The sequence below is a fragment of the Oncorhynchus masou genome, chromosome 27 (genome assembly GCF_036934945.1).
Source record: "Oncorhynchus masou masou isolate Uvic2021 chromosome 27, UVic_Omas_1.1, whole genome shotgun sequence".
NCBI lineage: Eukaryota > Metazoa > Chordata > Actinopteri > Salmoniformes > Salmonidae > Oncorhynchus > Oncorhynchus masou.
Window position 1 is genome coordinate 64872676 of NC_088238.1, and position 15182 is coordinate 64887857.

The 15182-nt window shown below is 48.8% G+C and overlaps 1 protein-coding gene across 2 annotated transcripts in view; it reads left to right on the forward strand.

Moving 5' to 3' along the window:
* Positions 1–7520, forward strand: part of LOC135515399 (skin secretory protein xP2-like) — a 29166-nt gene extending 21646 nt beyond the window's left edge. The window contains exons 3-5 of one of the 2 annotated variants that reach the window (XM_064939072.1): positions 6222–6269; positions 6352–7205; positions 7323–7520. In XM_064939072.1, coding sequence (XP_064795144.1) covers positions 6222–6269; positions 6352–7205; positions 7323–7434 — 1014 coding nt within the window. In that variant the 3' untranslated portion in view covers positions 7435–7520. The remainder of the gene's footprint in view (positions 1–6221; positions 6270–6351; positions 7206–7322) is intronic. The other variant, XM_064939074.1, reaches the window with a different exon arrangement.
* Positions 7521–15182: the final 7662 nt, after the last annotated feature.

Sequence of the window (15182 nt, forward strand, 5' to 3'; positions counted from 1 at the left end):
AACAGGCTGTGTTCTGTCTCTCCCTCCATCTCCATCCTAACAGGCTGTGTTCTGTCTCTCCCTCCATCTCCCTCCTAACAGGCTGTGTTCTGTCTCTCCCTCCATCTCCCCCTAACAGGCTGTGTTCTGTCTCTCCCTCCATCTCCCTCCTAACAGGCTGTGTTCTGTCTCCCTCCATCTCCCCCTAACAGGCTGTGTTCTGTCTCTCCCTCCATCTCCCCCTAACAGGCTGTGTTCTGTCTCTCCCTCCATCTCCCTCCTAACAGGCTGTGTTCTGTCTCTCCCTCCATCTCCCCCTAACAGGCTGTGTTCTGTCTCTCCCTCCATCTCCCTCCTAACAGGCTGTGTTCTGTCTCCCTCCATCTCCCTCCTAACAGGCTGTGTTCTGTCTCTCCCTCCATCTCCCCCCTAACAGGCTGTGTTCTGTCTCCCTCCATCTCCCTCCTAACAGGCTGTGTTCTGTCTCTCCCTCCATCTCCCTCCTAACAGGCTGTGTTCTGCCTCTCCCTCCATCTCCCCCCTAACAGGCTGTGTTCTGTCTCCCTCCATCTCCCTCCTAACAGGCTGTGTTCTGTCTCTCCCTCCATCTCCCTCCTAACAGGCTGTGTTCTGTCTCTCCCTCCATCTCCCTCCTAACAGGCTGTGTTCTGTCTCTCCCTCCATCTCCCTCCTAACAGGCTGTGTTCTGTCTCCCTCCATCTCCCCCCTAACAGGCTGTGTTCTGTCTCTCCCTCCATCTCCCCCCTAACAGGCTGTGTTCTGTCTCTCCCTCCATCTCCCTCCTAACAGGCTGTGTTCTGTCTCTCCCTCCATCTCCCCCCTAACAGGCTGTGTTCTGTCTCCCTCCATCTCCCTCCTAACAGGCTGTGTTCTGTCTCCCTCCATCTCCCTCCTAACAGGCTGTGTTCTGTCTCTCCCTCCATCTCCCTCCTAACAGGCTGTGTTCTGTCTCCCTCCATCTCCATCCTAACAGGCTGTGTTCTGTCTCCCTCCATCTCCCTCCTAACAGGCTGTGTTCTGTCTCTCCCTCCATCTCCCTCCTAACAGGCTGTGTTCTGTCTCTCCCTCCATCTCCCTCCTAACAGGCTGTGTTCTGTCTCTCCCTCCATCTCCCTCCTAACAGGCTGTGTTCTGTCTCTCCCTCCATCTCCCTCCTAATAGGCTGTGTTCTGTCTCTCCCTCCATCTCCCTCCTAACAGGCTGTGTTCTGTCTCTCCCTCCATCTCCCTCCTAACAGGCTGTGTTCTGTCTCTCCCTCCATCTCCCTCCTAACAGGCTGTGTTCTGTCTCTCCCTCCATCTCCCTCCTAACAGGCTGTGTTCTGTCTCTCCCTCCATCTCCCTCCTAACAGGCTGTGTTCTGTCTCCCTCCATCTCCCTCCTAACAGGCTGTGTTCTGTCTCTCCCTCCATCTCCCTCCTAACAGGCTGTGTTCTGTCTCTCCCTCCATCTCCCTCCTAACAGGCTGTGTTCTGTCTCTCCCTCCATCTCCCTCCTAACAGGCTGTGTTCTGTCTCTCCCTCCATCTCCCTCCTAACAGGCTGTGTTCTGTCTCTCCCTCCATCTCCCCCTAACAGGCTGTGTTCTGTCTCTCCCTCCATCTCCCTCCTAACAGGCTGTGTTCTGTCTCTCCCTCCATCTCCCTCCTAACAGGCTGTGTTCTGTCTCTCCCTCCATCTCCCTCCTAACAGGCTGTGTTCTGTCTCTCCCTCCATCTCCCTCCTAACAGGCTGTGTTCTGTCTCTCCCTCCATCTCCTCCTAACAGGCTGTGTTCTGTCTCACTCCATCTCCCTCCTAACAGGCTGTGTTCTGTCTCCCTCCATCTCCCTCCTAACAGGCTGTGTTCTGTCTCCCTCCATCTCCCTCCTAACAGGCTGTGTTCTGTCTCTCCCTCCATCTCCCTCCTAACAGGCTGTGTTCTGTCTCTCCCTCCATCTCCCTCCTAACAGGCTGTGTTCTGTCTCTCCCTCCATCTCCCTCCTAACAGGCTGTGTTCTGTCTCTCCCTCCATCTCCCTCCTAACAGGCTGTGTTCTGTCTCTCCCTCCATCTCCCTCCTAACAGGCTGTGTTCTGTCTCCCTCCATCTCCCTCCTAACAGGCTGTGTTCTGTCTCCCTCCATCTCCCTCCTAACAGGCTGTGTTCTGTCTCTCCCTCCATCTCCCTCCTAACAGGCTGTGTTCTGTCTCTCCCTCCATCTCCCCCCTAACAGGCTGTGTTCTGTCTCTCCCTCCATCTCCCTCCTAACAGGCTGTGTTCTGTCTCTCCCTCCATCTCCCCCCTAACAGGCTGTGTTCTGTCTCTCCCTCCATCTCCCTCCTAACAGGCTGTGTTCTGTCTCTCCCTCCATCTCCCTCCTAACAGGCTGTGTTCTGTCTCCCTCCATCTCCATCCTAACAGGCTGTGTTCTGTCTCTCCCTCCATCTCCCTCCTAACAGGCTGTGTTCTGTCTCTCCCTCCATCTCCCTCCTAACAGGCTGTGTTCTGTCTCCCTCCATCTCCATCCTAACAGGCTGTGTTCTGTCTCTCCCTCCATCTCCCTCCTAACAGGCTGTGTTCTGTCTCTCCCTCCATCTCCATCCTAACAGGCTGTGTTCTGTCTCTCCCTCCATCTCCCTCCTAACAGGCTGTGTTCTGTCTCTCCCTCCATCTCCCCCCTAACAGGCTGTGTTCTGTCTCCCTCCATCTCCCTCCTAACAGGCTGTGTTCTGTCTCTCCCTCCATCTCCCTCCTAACAGGCTGTGTTCTGTCTCTCCCTCCATCTCCATCCTAACAGGCTGTGTTCTGTCTCTCCCTCCATCTCCCTCCTAACAGGCTGTGTTCTGTCTCTCCCTCCATCTCCATCCTAACAGGCTGTGTTCTGTCTCTCCCTCCATCTCCCTCCTAACAGGCTGTGTTCTGTCTCTCCCTCCATCTCCCCCTAACAGGCTGTGTTCTGTCTCCCTCCATCTCCCTCCTAACAGGCTGTGTTCTGTCTCCCTCCATCTCCCTCCTAACAGGCTGTGTTCTGTCTCTCCCTCCATCTCCCTCCTAACAGGCTGTGTTCTGTCTCTCCCTCCATCTCCCTCCTAACAGGCTGTGTTCTGTCTCTCCCTCCATCTCCCTCCTAACAGGCTGTGTTCTGTCTCTCCCTCCATCTCCCTCCTAACAGGCTGTGTTCTGTCTCGCTCCATCTCCCTCCTAACAGGCTGTGTTCTGTCTCTCCCTCCTAACAGGCTGTGTTCTGTCTCTCCCTCCATCTCCATCCTAACAGGCTGTGTTCTGTCTCTCCCTCCATCTCCCTCCTAACAGGCTGTGTTCTGTCTCTCCCTCCATCTCCATCCTAACAGGCTGTGTTCTGTCTCTCCCTCCATCTCCCTCCTAACAGGCTGTGTTCTGTCTCTCCCTCCATCTCCCCCCTAACAGGCTGTGTTCTGTCTCCCTCCATCTCCCTCCTAACAGGCTGTGTTCTGTCTCCCTCCATCTCCCTCCTAACAGGCTGTGTTCTGTCTCCCTCCATCTCCCCCCTAACAGGCTGTGTTCTGTCTCTCCCTCCATCTCCCTCCTAACAGGCTGTGTTCTGTCTCTCCCTCCATCTCCCTCCTAACAGGCTGTGTTCTGTCTCTCCCTCCATCTCCATCCTAACAGGCTGTGTTCTGTCTCCCTCCATCTCCCCCCTAACAGGCTGTGTTCTGTCTCTCCCTCCATCTCCCTCCTAACAGGCTGTGTTCTGTCTCTCCCTCCATCTCCCTCCTAACAGGCTGTGTTCTGTCTCCCTCCATCTCCCCCTAACAGGCTGTGTTCTGTCTCTCCCTCCATCTCCCCCTAACAGGCTGTGTTCTGTCTCTCCCTCCATCTCCCTCCTAACAGGCTGTGTTCTGTCTCTCCCTCCATCTCCCCCTAACAGGCTGTGTTCTGTCTCTCCCTCCATCTCCCTCCTAACAGGCTGTGTTCTGTCTCCCTCCATCTCCCTCCTAACAGGCTGTGTTCTGTCTCTCCCTCCATCTCCCTCCTAACAGGCTGTGTTCTGTCTCTCCCTCCATCTCCCTCCTAACAGGCTGTGTTCTGTCTCCCTCCATCTCCTCCCTAACAGGCTGTGTTCTGTCTCTCCCTCCATCTCCCTCCTAACAGGCTGTGTTCTGTCTCTCCCTCCATCTCCCTCCTAACAGGCTGTGTTCTGTCTCCCTCCATCTCCCTCCTAACAGGCTGTGTTCTGTCTCCCTCCATCTCCCCCCTAACAGGCTGTGTTCTGTCTCTCCCTCCATCTCCCCCCTAACAGGCTGTGTTCTGTCTCTCCCTCCATCTCCCTCCTAACAGGCTGTGTTCTGTCTCTCCCTCCATCTCCCCCTAACAGGCTGTGTTCTGTCTCTCCCTCCATCTCCCTCCTAACAGGCTGTGTTCTGTCTCTCCCTCCATCTCCCCCCTAACAGGCTGTGTTCTGTCTCCCTCCATCTCCCTCCTAACAGGCTGTGTTCTGTCTCTCCCTCCATCTCCCTCCTAACAGGCTGTGTTCTGTCTCTCCCTCCATCTCCCTCCTAACAGGCTGTGTTCTGTCTCTCCCTCCATCTCCCTCCTAACAGGCTGTGTTCTGTCTCCCTCCATCTCCCTCCTAACAGGCTGTGTTCTGTCTCTCCCTCCTAACAGGCTGTGTTCTGTCTCTCCCTCCATCTCCATCCTAACAGGCTGTGTTCTGTCTCTCCCTCCATCTCCCTCCTAACAGGCTGTGTTCTGTCTCTCCCTCCATCTCCATCCTAACAGGCTGTGTTCTGTCTCTCCCTCCATCTCCCTCCTAACAGGCTGTGTTCTGTCTCTCCCTCCATCTCCCCCCTAACAGGCTGTGTTCTGTCTCCCTCCATCTCCCTCCTAACAGGCTGTGTTCTGTCTCCCTCCATCTCCCTCCTAACAGGCTGTGTTCTGTCTCCCTCCATCTCCCCCCTAACAGGCTGTGTTCTGTCTCTCCCTCCATCTCCCTCCTAACAGGCTGTGTTCTGTCTCTCCCTCCATCTCCCTCCTAACAGGCTGTGTTCTGTCTCCCTCCATCTCCCCCTAACAGGCTGTGTTCTGTCTCTCCCTCCATCTCCCCCTAACAGGCTGTGTTCTGTCTCTCCCTCCATCTCCCTCCTAACAGGCTGTGTTCTGTCTCTCCCTCCATCTCCCCCTAACAGGCTGTGTTCTGTCTCTCCCTCCATCTCCCTCCTAACAGGCTGTGTTCTGTCTCTCCCTCCATCTCCCTCCTAACAGGCTGTGTTCTGTCTCTCCCTCCATCTCCCTCCTAACAGGCTGTGTTCTGTCTCCCTCCATCTCCCCCCTAACAGGCTGTGTTCTGTTTCTCCCTCCATCTCCCTCCTAACAGGCTGTGTTCTGTCTCTCCCTCCATCTCCCTCCTAACAGGCTGTGTTCTGTCTCTCCCTCCATCTCCCTCCTAACAGGCTGTGTTCTGTCTCTCCCTCCATCTCCCCCTAACAGGCTGTGTTCTGTCTCTCCCTCCATCTCCCTCCTAACAGGCTGTGTTCTGTCTCTCCCTCCATCTCCCCCTAACAGGCTGTGTTCTGTCTCTCCCTCCATCTCCCCCTAACAGGCTGTGTTCTGTCTCCCTCCATCTCCCTCCTAACAGGCTGTGTTCTGTCTCTCCCTCCATCTCCCTCCTAACAGGCTGTGTTCTGTCTCTCCCTCCATCTCCCTCCTAACAGGCTGTGTTCTGTCTCTCCCTCCATCTCCCTCCTAACAGGCTGTGTTCTGTCTCTCCCTCCATCTCCCCCTAACAGGCTGTGTTCTGTCTCTCCCTCCATCTCCCCCTAACAGGCTGTGTTCTGTCTCTCCCTCCATCTCCCTCCTAACAGGCTGTGTTCTGTCTCTCCCTCCATCTCCCTCCTAACAGGCTGTGTTCTGTCTCTCCCTCCATCTCCCCCTAACAGGCTGTGTTCTGTCTCCCTCCATCTCCCCCTAACAGGCTGTGTTCTGTCTCCCTCCATCTCCCCCCTAACAGGCTGTGTTCTGTCTCTCCCTCCATCTCCCCCCTAACAGGCTGTGTTCTGTCTCTCCCTCCATCTCCCTCCTAACAGGCTGTGTTCTGTCTCCCTCCATCTCCCTCCTAACAGGCTGTGTTCTGTCTCTCCCTCCATCTCCCTCCTAACAGGCTGTGTTCTGTCTCTCCCTCCATCTCCCTCCTAACAGGCTGTGTTCTGTCTCTCCCTCCATCTCCCTCCTAACAGGCTGTGTTCTGTCTCTCCCTCCATCTCTCAGGTCCACAAGAGACGGGTGACAAGATCAGACAACGATGAAGGAGAGGGGGTAAGTGGCACGCACGCACGCACACACGCGCACACACACGCACGCACGCGCGATTAACCGACTCTTTCCATCGTTCTCTCAGCAACAGAGTGACTACAGTCATTCAAGTGATGAAGAGGAGGAGGAGGGAGGACAGGAAAGAGAAGAGGGAGGGGAAGGAGGAGAGGGAGAAGAAGAGGGGGGAGAGGGGGAGAAAGAGGGAGGAGAGGAAAGTGAAGAGAGTGATGAGGAAGAGAGTGACAGTGATGAAGAGGAGGGGGGTGAAGAAGGAGAAGAAGGAGAGAAGGAAATAAGAGAGGAAGAAGGAGAGGGAAATGAAGAAGAGAATGAAGAGGGTGTGGAGGAAACAGGAGGGGAAGAAGGAGAGGGAATGAGGGGAGAGGAGACAGGAGTGGACGGGGAAGGAGAGCAGCCTACTCCAGTGGACGGGGAAGGAGAGCAGCCTACTCCAGTGGACGGGGAAGGAGAGCAGCCTACTCCAGTGGACGGGGAAGGAGAGCAGCCTACTCCAGTGGACGGGGAAGGAGAGCAGCCTACTCCAGTGGACGGGGAAGGAGAGCAGCCTACTCCAGTGGACGGGGAAGGAGAGCAGCCTACTCCAGTGGACGGGGAAGGAGAGCAGCCTACTCCAGTGGACGGGGAAGGAGAGCAGCCTACTCCAGTGGACGGGGAAGGAGAGCAGCCTACTCCAGTGGACGGGGAAGGAGAGCAGCCTACTCCAGTGGACGGGGAAGGAGAGCAGCCTACTCCAGTGGACGGGGAAGGAGAGCAGCCTACTCCAGTGGACGGGGAAGGAGAGCAGCCTACTCCAGTGGACGGGGAAGGAGAGCAGCCTACTCCAGTGGACGGGGAAGGAGAGCAGCCTACTCCAGTGGACGGGGAAGGAGAGCAGCCTACTCCAGTGGACGGGGAAGGAGAAAGCAACACCGTAGCCAGGTAAGACAGAAATACAGTACCTAGAGCTAACTTAAATGACATTGAATATTCTGTAGAAAACAACATATCGTAGAATCCATGTCGTAGGATATTGATTGCTTGGTTCTGAACTCGCAGATCCAGCCCTGCCAGGGGAGACGAGACGACCCCTCAGTCCAACAACACTGATTCCAGGATGACTAATGGAGCCCAGAGACTTCAGACCACATCTCCAGACAGACAGACATGACTAATCTATCCAGTGACTTGATCTGTAGTCTCTCAGGAAGGCCAGAGGACCTGTGGTTGATGTTTTTAATAGTTCTGACTGTTTCAGTCAACAGCCTGACATTGATGTTTGACTGTTTCAGTCAACAGCCTGACATTGATGTTTCAGTTAACAGCCTGACATTGATGTTTGACTGTTTCAGTCAACAGCCTGACATTGATGTTTCAGTCAACAGCCTGACATTGATGTTTCAGTCAACAGCCTGACATTGATGTTTCAGTCAACAGCCTGACATTGACTGTTTCAGTCAACAGCCTGACATTGACTGTTTCAGTTAACAGCCTGACATTGATGTTTGACTGTTTCAGTCAACAGCCTGACATTGATGTTTCAGTCAACAGCCTGACATTGACTGTTTCAGTCAACAGCCTGACATTGACTGTTTCAGTTAACAGCCTGACATTGATGTTTGACTGTTTCAGTCAACAGCCTGACATTGACTGTTTCAGTTAACAGCCTGACATTGATGTTTGACTGTTTCAGTCAACAGCCTGACATTGATGTTTGACTGTTTCAGTCAACAGCCTGACATTGATGTTTCAGTCAACAGCCTGACATTGACTGTTTCAGTCAACAGCCTGACATTGACTGTTTCAGTTAACAGCCTGACATTGATGTTTGACTGTTTCAGTCAACAGCCTGACATTGATGTTTCAGTCAACAGCCTGACATTGACTGATGTTTGACTGTTTCAGTTAACAGCCTGACATTGATGTTTGACTGTTTCAGTTAACAGCCTGACATTGATGTTTCAGTCAACAGCCTGACATTGATGTTTCAGTCAACAGCCTGACATTGATGTTTGACTGTTTCAGTCAACAGCCTGACATTGATGTTTCAGTCAACAGCCTGACATTGACTGTTTCAGTCAACAGCCTGACATTGACTGTTTCAGTCAACAGCCTGACATTGACTGTTTCAGTTACCAGCCTGACATTGATGTTTGACTGTTTCAGTTAACAGCCTGACATTGATGTTTGACTGTTTCAGTAAACAGCCTGACATTGATGTTTGACTGTTTCAGTTAACAGCCTGACATTGACTGTTTCAGTTACCAGCCTGACATTGATGTTTGACTGTTTCAGTTAACAGCCTGACATTGATGTTTGACTGTTTCAGTTAACAGCCTGACATTGATGTTTGACTGTTTCAGTAAACAGCCTGACATTGATGTTTCAGTCAACAGCCTGACATTGATGTTTCAGTCAACAGCCTGACATTGATGTTTGACTGTTTCAGTCAACAGCCTGACATTGATGTTTCAGTCAACAGCCTGACATTGACTGTTTCAGTCAACAGCCTGACATTGACTGTTTCAGTCAACAGCCTGACATTGACTGTTTCAGTTACCAGCCTGACATTGACTGTTTCAGTTAACAGCCTGACATTGATGTTTGACTGTTTCAGTCAACAGCCTGACATTGATGTTTCAGTTAACAGCCTGACATTGATGTTTGACTGTTTCAGTCAACAGCCTGACATTGACGTTTGACTGTTTCAGTTAACAGCCTGACATTGATGTTTGACTGTTTCAGTCAACAGCCTGACATTGATGTTTCAGTTAACAGCCTGACATTGATGTTTCAGTCAACAGCCTGACATTGATGTTTGACTGTTTCAGTTACCAGCCTGACATTGACTGTTTCAGTCAACAGCCTGACATTGACTGTTTCAGTCAACAGCCTGACATTGATGTTTGACTGTTTCAGTCAACAGCCTGACATTGATGTTTCAGTTAACAGCCTGACATTGATGTTTGACTGTTTCAGTCAACAGCCTGACATTGATGTTTCAGTCAACAGCCTGACATTGACTGTTTCAGTTAACAGCCTGACATTGATGTTTGACTGTTTCAGTCAACAGCCTGACATTGACGTTTGACTGTTTCAGTCAACAGCCTGACATTGATGTTTGACTGTTTCAGTCAACAGCCTGACATTGACGTTTGACTGTTTCAGTCAACAGCCTGACATTGATGTTTCAGTCAACAGCCTGACATTGATGTTTGACTGTTTCAGTCAACAGCCTGACATTGATGTTTCAGTCAACAGCCTGACATTGATGTTTCAGTCAACAGCCTGACATTGATGTTTGACTGTTTCAGTCAACAGCCTGACATTGATGTTTGACTGTTTCAGTCAACAGCCTGACATTGATGTTTGACTGTTTCAGTCAACAGCCTGACATTGATGTTTCAGTCAACAGCCTGACATTGATGTTTCAGTCAACAGCCTGACATTGATGTTTGACTGTTTCAGTTACCAGCCTGACATTGATGTTTGACTGTTTCAGTCAACAGCCTGACATTGATGTTTGACTGTTTCAGTCAACAGCCTGACATTGATGTTTCAGTCAACAGCCTGACATTGATGTTTCAGTCAACAGCCTGACATTGATGTTTGACTGTTTCAGTTAACAGCCTGACATTGATGTTTCAGTCAACAGCCTGACATTGACTGTTTCAGTCAACAGCCTGACATTGACTGTTTCAGTTAACAGCCTGACATTGATGTTTGACTGTTTCAGTCAACAGCCTGACATTGACTGTTTCAGTTAACAGCCTGACATTGATGTTTGACTGTTTCAGTCAACAGCCTGACATTGACTGTTTCAGTCAACAGCCTGACATTGATGTTTGACTGTTTCAGTAAACAGCCTGACATTGATGTTTGACTGTTTCAGTCAACAGCCTGACATTGATGTTTCAGTCAACAGCCTGACATTGATGTTTCAGTCAACAGCCTGACATTGATGTTTGACTGTTTCAGTTAACAGCCTGACATTGATGTTTGACTGTTTCAGTCAACAGCCTGACATTGACGTTTGACTGTTTCAGTTAACAGCCTGACATTGATGTTTCAGTCAACAGCCTGACATTGATGTTTCAGTTAACAGCCTGACATTGATGTTTCAGTCAACAGCCTGACATTGATGTTTGACTGTTTCAGTTACCAGCCTGACATTGACTGTTTCAGTTACCAGCCTGACATTGACTGTTTCAGTTACCAGCCTGACATTGACTGTTTCAGTCAACAGCCTGACATTGACTGTTTCAGTTACCAGCCTGACATTGATGTTTGACTGTTTCAGTCAACAGCCTGACATTGATGTTTGACTGTTTCAGTCAACAGCCTGACATTGATGTTTGACTGTTTCAGTCAACAGCCTGACATTGATGTTTCAGTCAACAGCCTGACATTGATGTTTGACTGTTTCAGTCAACAGCCTGACATTGATGTTTAACTGTTTCAGTCAACAGCCTGACATTGACTGTTTCAGTCAACAGCCTGACATTGATGTTTGACTGTTTCAGTCAACAGCCTGACATTGATGTTTGACTGTTTCAGTCAACAGCCTGACATTGATGTTTAACTGTTTCAGTAAACAGCCTGACATTGATGTTTGACTGTTTCAGTTAACAGCCTGACATTGATGTTTGACTGTTTCAGTCAACAGCCTGACATTGATGTTTGACTGTTTCAGTTAACAGCCTGACATTGATGTTTGACTGTTTCAGTCAACAGCCTGACATTGATGTTTCAGTCAACAGCCTGACATTGATGTTTGACTGTTTCAGTCAACAGCCTGACATTGATGTTTGACTGTTTCAGTCAACAGCCTGACATTGATGTTTGACTGTTTCAGTTAACAGCCTGACATTGATGTTTGACTGTTTCAGTCAACAGCCTGACATTGATGTTTGACTGTTTCAGTCAACAGCCTGACATTGATGTTTCAGTCAACAGCCTGACATTGATGTTTCAGTCAACAGCCTGACATTGATGTTTGACTGTTTCAGTCAACAGCCTGACATTGATGTTTGACTGTTTCAGTCAACAGCCTGACATTGATGTTTGACTGTTTCAGTCAACAGCCTGACATTGATGTTTGACTGTTTCAGTTAACAGCCTGACATTGATGTTTGACTGTTTCAGTCAACAGCCTGACATTGACGTTTGACTGTTTCAGTCAACAGCCTGACATTGATGTTTGACTGTTGGCAGATGTTGTTTTACAGTTGTACGACGTCACATACACATTGAACGAATTGTTATTGTTCTTCAATAAAATGTTTTAAATCTGCCCCAGTGGTTTTATGATGTATTTTTATGACTGTGTAGGAAGTTAATGAAGGAGAGGAGGAGAGGAGAGGAGGAGAGGGGGAGAGGCCAGACACAGACACAGGGTGGTTATGATACAAGAAGACAATACTTTATTGGGACAAAGTAGCAAAACACAGTCCTCAACAACACTGGCTAGGCAGTGACCTGTGATGTCACAAACAAGGAGGTCAGGGTTCTAAGGTCATTCTCAGAGAAAGGGAGGTGTCAGCAAAATAATACCCAGGCTCCATTGAACAAATCAGGTCACCTGGCTTGACCTCTCACCTTCACCATTTAAGCCCCACTCCCGGCTTTGAGACATGAGGGTTGATTGATGGCAGATACTGCTGTTTGATTGGAGGAGAGTACTGTACATGGGAGTCACTGATAATCACTGTTATCGGAGGTCGTTACTAACCCTAAGGGCTGATCTAGGACCAGATCACCCTGCACCACTCTAAGCCTGACCACCAGGCAGAGAGAGTACAAAACTGATCCTAGGTCAGTGTCTATAGAGGTAACAGGATCCTATAGGGTGAGTCCCAACGGTACCCTATTCCCTATAGAGCGCACTACACTCAATACCAGGGTGTCATATAGTGCACTATAAAGGCAATAGGGAGCCATTTTGGGATCAGCCATGGAGGAGCAACCAGGTCGTCATGGAGAGGAAATACTAAAGAATCACACAGATTAACGCTCAGGAGCAATCCCAAATAACACCCTGTACACTATATAGTACACTAGACTGGACTAGAGCCCTATAGTACACTAGACTGGACTAGAGCCCTATAGTATACTAGACTAGAGCCCTATGTAGTACGCTAGACTGGACTAGAGCCCTATAGTATACTAGACTGGAATAGAGCCCTATAGTACACTAGACTGGTCTAGAGCCCTATACTACACTAGACTGGACTAGAGCACTATAGTATACTAGACTGGTCTAGAGCCCTATATAGTACACTAGACTGGACTAGAGCCCTATAGTACACTAGACTGGACTAGAGCCCTATAGTACACTAGACTGGACTAGAGCCCTATAGTATACTAGACTGGTCTAGAGCCCTATAGTATACTAGACTGGTCTAGAGCCCTATAGTATACTAGACTGGACTAGAGCCCTATAGTATACTAGACTGGTCTAGAGCCCTATAGTATACTAGATTAGAGCCCTATAGTACACTGGTCTAGAGCCCTATAGTATACTAGACTAGAGCCCTATGTAGTACACTAGACTGGACTAGAGAGCTATAGTATACTAGACTGGAATAGAGCCCTATAGTATACTAGACTGGTCTAGAGCCCTATAGTATACTAGACTGGAATAGAGCACTATAGTATACTAGACTGGACTAGAGCCCTATAGTATACTAGACTGGTCTAGAGCCCTATAGTATACTAGACTGGAATAGAGCACTATAGTATACTAGACTGGTCTAGAGCCCTATAGTATACTAGACTTGAGCCCTATGTAGTACACTAGACTGGAATAGAGCCCTATAGTATACTGGTCTAGAGCCCTATAGTACACTAGACTGGTCTAGAGCCCTATGTAGTATACTAGACTGGTCTAGAGCCCTATAGTATACTGGTCTAGCGCCCTATAGTATACTAGACTAGAGCCCTATGTAGTACACTAGACTGGACTAGAGAGCTATAGTATACTAGACTGGAATAGAGCCCTATAGTATACTAGACTGGTCTAGAGCCCTATAGTATACTAGACTGGAATAGAGCACTATAGTATACTAGACTGGACTAGAGCCCTATAGTATACTAGACTGGTCTAGAGCCCTATAGTATACTAGACTGGAATAGAGCACTATAGTATACTAGACTGGTCTAGAGCCCTATAGTATACTAGACTTGAGCCCTATGTAGTACACTAGACTGGAATAGAGCCCTATAGTATACTGGTCTAGAGCCCTATAGTACACTAGACTGGTCTAGAGCCCTATGTAGTATACTAGACTGGTCTAGAGCCCTATAGTATACTGGTCTAGCGCCCTATAGTATACTAGACTAGATCCCTATGTAGTACACTAGACTGGACTAGAGCCCTATAGTATACTAGACTGGAATAGAGCCCTATAGTATACTAGACTGGACTAGAGCCCTATAGTATACTAGACTGGTCTAGAGCCCTATAGTATACTAGACTGGAATAGAGCACTATAGTATACTAGACTGGTCTAGAGCCCTATAGTATACTAGACTTGAGCCCTATGTAGTACACGAGACTGGACTAGAGCACTATAGTATACTAGACTAGAGCCCTATGTAGTACACTAGACTGGACTAGAGCCCTATAGTATACTAGACTGAAATAGAGCCCTATAGTACACTAGACTGGTCTAGAGCCCTATAGTACACTAGACTGGACTAGAGCACTATAGTATACTAGACTGGTCTAGAGCCCTATATAGTACACTAGACTGGACTAGAGCCCTATAGTACACTAGACTGGACTAGAGCCCTATAGTACACTAGACTGGACTAGAGCCCTATAGTATACTAGACTGGTCTAGAGCCCATTAGTATACTAGACTGGTCTAGAGCCCTATAGTATACTAGACTGGACTAGAGCCCTATAGTATACTAGACTGGACTAGAGCCCTATAGTATACTAGACTGGTCTAGAGCCCTATAGTATACTAGACTAGAGCCCTATAGTACACTGGTCTAGAGCCCTATAGTATACTAGACTAGAGCCCTATGTAGTACACTAGACTGGACTAGAGCCCTATAGTATACTAGACTGGAATAGAGCTCTATAGTATACTAGACTGGAATAGTGCCCTATAGTATACTAGACTGGAATAGAGCACTATAGTATACTAGACTGGACTAGAGCCCTATAGTATACTAGACTGGTCTAGAGCCCTATAGTATACTAGACTGGACTACAGCCCTATAGTATACTAGACTGGTCTAGAGCCCTATAGTATACTAGACTTGAGCCCTATGTAGTACACTAGACTGGAATAGAGCCCTATAGTATACTGGTCTAGAGCCCTATAGTACACTAGACTGGTCTAGAGCCCTATGTAGTATACTAGACTGGTCTAGAGCCCTATAGTATACTGGTCTAGCGCCCTATAGTATACTAGACTAGATCCCTATGTAGTACACTAGACTGGACTAGAGCCCTATAGTATACTAGACTGGAATAGAGCCCTATAGTATACTAGACTGGACTAGAGCCCTATAGTATACTAGACTGGTCTAGAGCCCTATAGTATACTAGACTGGAATAGAGCACTATAGTATACTAGAATGGTCTAGAGCCCTATAGTATACTAGACTTGAGCCCTATGTAGTACACGAGACTGGACTAGAGCACTATAGTATACTAGACTAGAGCCCTATGTAGTACACTAGACTGGACTAGAGCCCTATAGTATACTAGACTGAAATAGAGCCCTATAGTACACTAGACTGGTCTAGAGCCCTATAGTACACTAGACTGGACTAGAGCACTATAGTATACTAGACTGGTCTAGAGCCCTATATAGTACACTAGACTGGACTAGAGCCCTATAGTACACTAGACTGGACTAGAGCCCTATAGTACACTAGACTGGACTAGAGCCCTATAGTATA